The sequence below is a fragment of the Bos mutus genome, chromosome 5 (assembly GCF_027580195.1).
Source record: "Bos mutus isolate GX-2022 chromosome 5, NWIPB_WYAK_1.1, whole genome shotgun sequence".
NCBI classification, from domain to species: Eukaryota; Metazoa; Chordata; class Mammalia; order Artiodactyla; family Bovidae; genus Bos; species Bos mutus.
This window is the reverse complement of record NC_091621.1, coordinates 94701225-94710939: the sequence shown is the minus strand read 5'-3', so window position 1 is coordinate 94710939 and position 9715 is coordinate 94701225. Positions and strand designations below refer to the sequence as shown.

Genomic DNA, 9715 nt, shown 5'->3' with positions numbered 1-9715 from the left:
TGTTTGCAGGAGTGAATGGCGGGGACGCGATGACACCTGGGCGGCCGAAGAGCAGCTGCGGCTGGGCTGGTCCTGAGGAGGGACACCTGTGCACCCTGCTGCGCAGTAGATGCACCACCCACCTCCCCGGCTGGGAAGGACGGAGTGGTGTAGGCAGGCGCTTCCGGGAGCTCAGAGCCCAGTGAGGCCGGAGCGCTTCTCTTCGCTAGTTTGCAGCGCCTGCGTGTGGGCGAAGATGGACCGGTCACCACGCGTGGGAGCCATACGCGCATTGCCCGGGGCTGTTTCACTCCTGCTGCTGCTGTTGCTGGCGGTCCACTCCCCGCCCAGCCGAGGTGAGCCAGGTCCTGGGTGTCTTTCCCTAGGCCAACAAAGACAACGGCCAGGTGTGCCCAAGAAGTGCCTGGGCCAAATATTCTTCTGAAATCTTTTAGATTCTAGAGTTCCTACTTTTTAGGCACATCTGTTAACTTTGCTGGTGCTAAAGATTTTCCTCCAAGGAAAGATAACCAAGTGGAAGTAACTTAAAATCCAGTGACTCTGTTTCAGAGCAGTGTATGTTCTCCAGTATCTTTCATTCCACCTAAATTATGCCATGCTAACCCTCCCAGAGAAGGCAATGTCACCCCCACTCCAGTACTCTTGTCTGGAAAATCCCATGGACGGAGGAGCCTGGTGGGCTGCAGTCCATGGGGTCTCAAAGAGTCTGACAAGGGTCGGACACGACTGAACGACTTCACTTTCACTTTTCACTTTCATGCATTGGAGAAGGAAATGGCAACCCACTCCAGTGTTCTTGCCTGGAGAATCCCAGGGACGGAGGAGCCTGGTGGGCTGCTGTCTATGGGGTCGGACAGAGTCGGACACGACTGAAGTGACTTAGCAGCAGCAGCAGCAACCCTCCCAGGGAAAGCCCCGAATCCCTCACCAGAGGGAAAGGGGCCTCATTCAGTGGCCAGGTCTATTTTTGTTGAGGCAGCTCAGGCTGCAAAGGGCAGGGAGAGTCACCAGGCAAGTGCTAGTCAATGAGGTGTGACTGGGACAGTCTCAGGTCGGGGATATTTTGAGAAAAGGGGACAGCCTGCAGCTGAGTGAACATCTGCACCGGGGGAACAAAACCCCAGAATGGAAATCTTGATAAAATGAACCCTGACATAAGGAGCGGTGTGTGTGTGTGACACATATGCTCTCCCACACAGGACTGAAGTACGGAATTCGTGCAGTTGATTTGAAAAGTATAGAAACTGTCTTGGAATCTAGGTTCTTCTCTAGAATTAGTAGTTGGAGAAATTCAACAGTTGGTGGACACCCATGGCAGGTGAGTGTGATAAAGACATTGATTTCTTAATGAGCTAACGGTGAATTATTTCCCTATTTTTAGATACCATAACTCCAGCTTAACAGGTAATTTTACAATGGACCCCCACTTGACCTCACTGTCACAAAGTTTGCTTCATAAGAAATCTCTTACTAACCAGTTTATTGAATGTATCAGTATCTTAATGTGACATCATATTAGAAGAGTTGATTTCAAATTTTTCTGAAGGAGATGACATCTATGTGGAGATGTATATTAGTTGTGTTCCTAACTTTTTTCTTGGGCAGGTCTCCCTGAAATTAGGTGGACACCACTTCTGTGGAGGAAGTTTGATTCAAGATGATCTGGTTGTTACAGCAGTACATTGCCTGGTTGGCCTCAATGAGTAAGTTGTGGATTTCCACTACTTATCAAACCTTGATCCATGGCAACTGGACTGGGACAGTCAATGCGCTAAATACTATGCATCGTTCAACCTTAGTCCCTTTCTTAATTTTTTCCATCTGGTCTACCTGCTGACTGACTCCTGATTCCCAGATGCTTGTGTGTAGCCCAAGATTTCTTGTGCTTTCTACTCTATTAATCAGAGACCTCAAAGATTCCACACATAATCTATGATTTGTAGAGTTAGTGGAGGGTGGGTTGATGGTTACTGATTCTAATAAAGTATTAACATCGAATGTTAAGTGAATAAGCCAATGTTTTAATAATCTACTTTTCAGTAATTAGGAGGGAAAAATACTATTAAAAGAGGGTGCTAATAGGAGAAAAAGGACAGTAGGAACAACTTTTATATATTGTTTAAAATGGTAGAGCATATAGAGAGAGACTGGTTTATGTACAAAAGATACCTGAATATTTTATGCAGAATGATGAGTGACAGTAGAAGAGTTCACAGAATGTAAACACTCCATGATTGAAAACCATGACTTTTTATAGATAGCTATAATTTATAGAAATTATAACAATAGTAATAATCGCTAATAAAGTACATCTTCTTTTAAGATTTGGAAATCCCTAAAGATACATTAATCATGTTAATTACATGAAATCAAGACAGTCTTTCCTAGAGGAAAGGATTATACTTACTGAAAGATTTCTGTTTGGTTTTAGGAAGCAAATTAAGAGTCTGACAGTGACTGCTGGGGAGTACAACCTCTTTCAGAAGGATAAGGAGGAACAGAATATTCCTGTCTCAAAAATTATTATCCATCCTGAATACAACAGACTTGGATATATGAGTTTTAATATTGCACTGCTGTATCTAAAACTCAAAGTCAAGTTTGGTAAGTAGGGAGAGTTAGAATACAAAAGATGTAACGAAAAAAGCTATATTTATTAATTTTTACCAGTTAACTTTAATTTCTCTGTGTGTGTATATATATATATAGTAATATTAGAATGGCTAAATTTTGTTCCTTAAAAATAATTTTGTTTAATCTATAACATATAAAAAGTACTGCACAGGCTATAAGTACCAGCCACGACTTATGTATGCTTAATCAGCATTTTAAGTACTCCAGTGTCTTGGCTGGGCAATATTCTAGACCATCTACCTGTACTCATCTCTAACCAAGGAGTATGGGACATTTGAAAATGTCCTCAGATTTCTCCTTTCTGTCATTATTATGGACAAGATATTTGATACCATTCTCAGTACAGATAATCTAAGCATTCTAGACAAAATATTAAAAGCCTACTTTAAAAAAAATACAGGAAAGGGAAATGTTCAGTGACTAAAAACAATGAAAGAGAACAAATTCAAAGGAGTTAGCCAGACACTGAAGTTAAGTGACTGCCGTTGAAGCATCTAAATGATCTTTAAGAACTTATAACCTGGGGGAAGGCGCCAAGATGGCGGAGGAGTAGGACGGGGAAAACACTTTCTCCCCCACAAATTCATCAAAAGAGCATTTAAACGTCAAGTAAATTCCACAAAACAACTTCTGAATGCCGGCAGAGGACATCAGGCACCCAGAAAAGCAACCCAACTCCTCGAAAGGAGGTAGGAAAAAATATTAAAGACAATAAAAGAGACAAAAGAGGGAGGGACGGAGTTCCGTCCCGGGAAGGGAGTCTTAAAAAGAGAGAAGTTTCCAAACACCAGGAAACCTTCTCACTGCCGAATCCGTGCCGAGCTTTGGAAGCACAGAGGACAACATAACAGGGAGAAAAAATAAATAAACAATTAAAACTCGCAGATTGCGAGCCCTACGGTAACTCCTCCAGCGGAGAAGCAGCGCAGACGCCTGCATCCGCCATTAGCAAGCGGGGCTGGGCAGGGAGGCGCGCGCGGGCTGCATCGCTGAGAGTAAGAATCTGGCCTGAATACCCTGAGCACTATCTGAGCGAAATAATTTGGGCTAGCAAACCAGACTGTGGGATATCTACCATGTGAAAAGCCAGCCCTAACCTAAGACACACCGCCAGCCCAGCACGGAACAAAGGACTAAACAGAGGTAGCCGGGCTGCAAACCTTCCCCCGGTGACAGGCAGCCAGAGCCGGAAGGGGGCAATCGCAGCCCCAGAGAGACATTATCTATAAAACTGGCTTCTTTGCTAACTAAAACTTATTGGGGGTCTGGACGGTCAACATCTGCCTGAGAAGGTGCGCCGGTTTTACACCCAGATAACCAAGTGGCGGGGAGGCGATAAGTCGCAGCATTGGCGCTCGCCAAACACCTCATCACCTGAGCTGCTCGGACCTGGGAAGAGCACAAAACACAGCCCCAACTAAGTCTGCGCCTCTGAGGACTACCTGAGTGCCTGAACCTGAGCGGCTTGGACCTGGGAGGTGCATGCAACCCAGGGCCAGCCTCGGATTGTTCCCAGCGGAACAACCTAGAGCCCGAGCAGTGTGGGCAGGGAGGCTACACGCGCCGTGAGCGGGGGTAGACCCAGTGTGGCTGAAGCACTGCGAGCGCCGCGCCAGTGTCATTTGTTTGCAGCATCCTCCCTCCCTCCCCATAGCGCGACTGAACAAAGAGAAGAAATACAGCTCCACCCACCAGAACACCGGACACAAGCTTCCCTAACCAGGAAACCTTGACAAGCCACCTCTACATACCCACACACAGCGAGGAAACACCACAATAAAGAGAACTCCACAAACTGCCAGAATACAGAAAGGAGTCCCAAACTCAGCAATTTAAACAAGATGAAGAGACAGAGGAATACCCAGCAGATAAAGGAACAGGAAAATGCCCACCAAACCAAACAAAAGAGGAAGAGATAGGGAATCTACCTGATAAAGAATTCCAAATAATGATAGTGAAATTGATCCAAAATCTTGAAATTAAAATGGAATCACAGATAAATAGCCTGGAGACAAGGATTGAGAAGATGCAAGAAAGGTTTAACAAGGACCTAGAAGAAATAAAAAGAGTCAATATATAATGAATAATGCAATAAATGAAATTAAAAACACTCTGGAGCCAACAAATAGTAGAATAACAGAGGCAGAAGATAGGATTAGTGAATTAGAAGATAGAATGGTAGAAATAAATGAATCAGAGAGGATAAAAGAAAAACGAATTAAAAGAAATGAGGACAATCTCAGAGACCTCCAGGACAATATTAAACGCTACAACATTCGAATCATAGGGGTTCCAGAAGAAGAAGACAAAAAGAAAGACCATGAGAAAATACTTGAGGAGATAATAGTGGAAAACTTCCCTAAAATGGGGAAGGAAATAATCACCCAAGTCCAAGAAACCCAGAGAGTCCCAAACAGGATAAACCCAAGGAGAAACACCCCAAGACACATATTAATCAAATTAACAAAGATCAAACACAAAGAACAAATATTAAAAGCAGCAAGGGAAAAACAACAAATAACACACAAGGGAATTCCCATAAGGATAACAGCTGATCTTTCAATAGAAACTCTTCAAAGCCAGGAGGGAATGGCAAGACATACTTAAAATGATGAAAGAAAATAACCTACAGCCCAGATTATTGTACCCAGCAAGGATCTCATTCAAGTATGAAGGAGAAATCAAAAGCTTTTCAGACAAGCAAAAGCTGAGAGAATTCTGCACCACCAAACCAGCTCTCCAACAAATACTAAAGGATATTCTCTAGACAGGAAACACAAAAATAGTGTATAAACTCAACCCAAAACAATAAAGTAAATGGCGACGGGATCATACTTATTAGTAATTACCTTAAACGTAAATGGGTTGAATGCCCCAACCAAAAGACAAAGACTGGCTGAATGGATACAAAAACAAGACCCCTACATATGTTGTCTACAAGAGACCCACCTCAAAACAGGGGACACATACAGACTGAAAGTGAAGGGCTGGAAAAGATTTTCCATGCAAATTGGGACCAAAAGAAAGCAGGAGTCACAATACTCGTATCAGATAAATTAGACTTTAAAACAAAGGCTGTGAAAAGAGACAAAGAAGGTCACTACATAATGATCAAAAGATCAATCCAAGAAGAAGATACAACAATTATAAATATATATCCACCCAACATGGGAGCACCGCAGTATGTAAGACAAATCCTAACAAGTATGAAAGGAGAAATTAACAATAACACAATAATAGTGGGAGACTTTAATACCCCACTCACACTTATGGATAGATCAACTAAACAGAAAATTAACAAGGAAAAAAAAAAAAAATGTATCTATAAAGCTCACTAAAGCAAAGCACAGTAAAATGAGGTATGGCAATAAAAGGTGTTAAATTTATCAAATAAAAAAATAAATAAATAAAGTGCTGAAAAATTAAAGCTGTCAAAAAAAAAAAAAAAAAACAAAGTAGGGGCAGTATTCTTTAACAATGACAATATCATAAAAAACAAAGAAAGGCTGTAAAAGTGTTCCAGATTAAAAGAGACTTTATCAACATGACAATGAAATGCAATATCTGATCCTGGACTAGATCTTGTACTAGAAGGAAAAAGTGCTAAAAAGGACACTGAGGGTCAGTTAACAGTATTAGAATACAGACAGTAGATTTAATAAAAGTATTTTATCCATGTTAAATCACTGAAAAAAAAAAAAAAAAAGAACTTATAACCTTAACTTTCCATGCAAGGAAACTTACTCCCATGCATGCGTGGGAGTAAGATATGGGAGCAGGGAGTCTGACTGGAACCTCCCATGTATGTAACCTGGGACTTCTTGAAAGGTGATTCTTTACAAGAGGAAGAGAAAGAGACAGGAAAATATGCCACATAAAGTGAGGGAATAAGGAAAATTCACCTGCTTGAACCTTGGCCCTGGATGGAGGGCTCTCAGAAATATCTATTTTCCTGAGCTAGCATTCATTCAGGTTTGCAGCTGGCATACACATTGCCTGTCCCCAAAACTCTAAGCCAAGATTTTAAAGTTGTTCCAGGTGAGTAATTGGGTTTCTGGCAGAAGCAAAGGCAGTAAATTCTCTTTGAAGACATGAACCTTAAGTCTCAGCTTGAATGTACTCCCATAGAGCTTTAGTGATTGAGAGCACACACAATTAAAAGCATGCAGAGAAGGTTGCCACCAGAGTGCAAAGTAATCAACCGGAATTAGACATTCCAAGATGACAGATGTTAAAATGATATACATAACTACAAAGTAAGTTTTAAGTTTAAATAAGTAAAAGTCTATAAAAAATGACTAACAAGAAACTATTAACTGAAAAGGAAGACTTGAAATGGAGTCAATAAAACTTAAAGATATGAACATAATTGGAATTGGTAACAATAGTTGAATTAAATAGAGACACTGACCATACTCATTGCTCATTCTTCTTTCTCTCACACTCTATATCGAATCCATCAGAAAAAGTCTATTGCTTCTGTTTCACCCTCTCCTCTCCTACATCCTGCTCCAGGCTCCCATCATTTCTTGCCTGGGTTAATTTGAATGGTCTCTTGAATCATCTCCAACTTCCTCTCTTGCATCCCTAATTTTTATTATTAACCCAGCAGCCAGAATAATACTTTTGAAATGTAAATCAGAGTATATTACTCTGCTCAAAACACTTCGGTGGTTCTCCATTACACTCAGATGCAAATCAGTATTCTTAGCTGACATCATCCATCACCCTAACCCTGTAGCCAACCTCTTTTTTTGTTCATTTTTTACTAGAATTTCTTTTGTTTAATCTGCTCCAGACATCCTGGAATCCTCACTGTTCCTTAGACATATATGACATGATTCCACTGCGGGAAATTTCCATTTTGTTTTTTTCTTCTTCAGATACTTTCCACAGATATGACTGCCACAGATATGATTTCTTCCCTCAACTTCTTCAATGCTCTGCTCAATGGAACTTGGCATGACTGCCATTTTACAAATTGCATCTCCCTTGCCATATTCCCTAATCCCCAGACTTATCATCTTTCTTATCCTTTCCTGATTTTTTTTTAAATCAGAGCACATATTACCTGATAGCTAAATTATTAGAATTACTTGTACTTCACCCCAAACTCACTCTCTCTCTCTCTCTCACTCACACTCACACTTATTCATGCCTAGATCTACATTCTGTCAGGGCAGGGATTTTTCCTGATCATTTACTGAGGGCTAGAAGACCGCTTGCTACATGCTGCTGCTGCTGCTACTGCTAAGTTGCTTCAGTCATGTCCGACTGTGTGCGACCCCATAGACGGCAGCCCACCAGGCTCCCCGTCCCTGGGATTCTCCAGGCAAGAACACTGGACTGGGTTGCAATTTCCTTCTCCAAAGCATGACAGTGAAAAGTGAAAGTGAAGTCACTCAGTCGTGTCCGACTCCTAGCGACCCCATGGACTACAGCCTATCAGGCTCCTCCATTCATGGGATTTTCCAGGCAAGAGTACTGGAGTGGGGTGCCATTGCCTTCTCCACATAACAGTGCTCAATTACTTGAGTGAAAAACTATCCCTTAAGAACAAGTGAAGTGAAGTGAAGTGAAAGTTGCACATTTGTGTCTGACTCTTTGCAAGCCCATGGACTACACAGTCCATGAAATTCTCTAGGCCAGAATACTGGAGTGGGTAGCCTTTCCCTTCTCCAGGGGATCTTCCCAACCCAGGGATCGAACCCAGGTCTCCCATATTGCAGGTGGATTCTTTACCAGCTGAGCCACTAGGAAGCCCAAGAATACTGGAGTGGGTAGCCTATCCCTTCTCTAGAGGATCTTCCTGACCTAAGAATCGAATTGGGGTTTCCCTCATTGAAGGCAGATCCTTTACCAACTGAGCTGTGAGGGAAGCCCCTTAAGAACAAGGGCACATCCTAAAATGTTGGTAGTTGGGGAAGGTCATTTTGGTACTTTTAACAATGAGTTGTTTTCCTTACTTGCACTTTCTAAATTTCTATAAATATGGGATAGTTCTTTTGAGAGAAGAAAAACCTTTAAAATATCATTACTTACATTTAGGAAGAAACTGTGAAAGCTATGACATCAACGAGATGTCAGTTTCCAAATATATTTAGGATCACTTGTCTGTGACTCTTATGATTTTTTGTTATTGTTGTTTTTTTCAGGAACTACTGTTCAGCCAATCTGTATTCCCCATAGAGGTGATAAATTTGAAGAAGGAATTTTTTGCATGGCCAGTGGATGGGGCAAGATTTCAGAGAGTAAGAGACATCAAAAGAATGTAATATTTCTTCTAGGCTCCTTTACATGCCCATTGGAATCAGGAATTTTGTTGGTCTTAAATAATACATTTATCCTTGTTTTATCCTCTCTGAGTTCTAACTCAGGGAAGACTTCTGCTTGTCTTCACCAAAAAAAGGCTATACTTAAAGGCTCTACATAAAATTCCTCTGCTGCCATTTTGGTCAGGTGTATCAGGGTCAGGAATAGGAAGTAAATATAATAGATGAAGAATACAGTAAAGTAACAATAGTTCAGCTTCCTTATCTTTGGTATTGTGTTTTTTAAAAAGCGAAGAACGTTACAAAATGTTGCCTTTACTGACTAAAGTTTTCCTCTTGAGGAAACATTTAAACATATATTCAGAGAAGCTACGATTGCCTGCTGCTGCTGCTAGGTCACTTCAGTCGTGTCCGACTCTGTGCGACCCCATAGACGGCAGCCCACCAGGCTCCCCTGTCCCTGGGATTCTCCAGGCAAGAACACTGGAGTGGGTTGCCATTTCCTCCTCCAATGCATGAAAGTGAAAAGTGAAAGTGAAGTCACTCAGTCGTGTCCGACTCCTAGCGACCCCATGGACTGCAGCCTACCAGGCTCCTCCGTCCATGGGATTTTCCAGGGAAGAGTACTGGAGTGGGGTGCCATCGCCTTCTCCAACAATTGCCTATGTTACATTAAAAATCTGATTTAAAAAAAGCCCTTTGTCACTAGTGTAAGATTTTAGGGAAAAATATTATTCAGAGCTATAAAAAAAATTACTTCTACATTTTGGTTAAACATCTGCCAGTTCTAAACTTGTAAGCTTGTTATT

General features: G+C 41.6%; 1 protein-coding gene across 1 annotated transcript in view; it reads left to right on the top strand.

The window, feature by feature from the left end:
* Nucleotides 1–779: 779 nt before the first annotated feature.
* OVCH1 (ovochymase 1) overlaps nt 780–9715 on the top strand; it is a 96432-nt gene continuing 87496 nt past the window's right edge. Inside the window, exons 1-4 of the mRNA XM_070371265.1 lie at nt 780–1318; nt 1606–1703; nt 2432–2604; nt 8790–8885. Of these exons, the coding sequence (XP_070227366.1) occupies nt 1184–1318; nt 1606–1703; nt 2432–2604; nt 8790–8885 (502 nt within the window). The 5' untranslated portion in view covers nt 780–1183. The remainder of the gene's footprint in view (nt 1319–1605; nt 1704–2431; nt 2605–8789; nt 8886–9715) is intronic.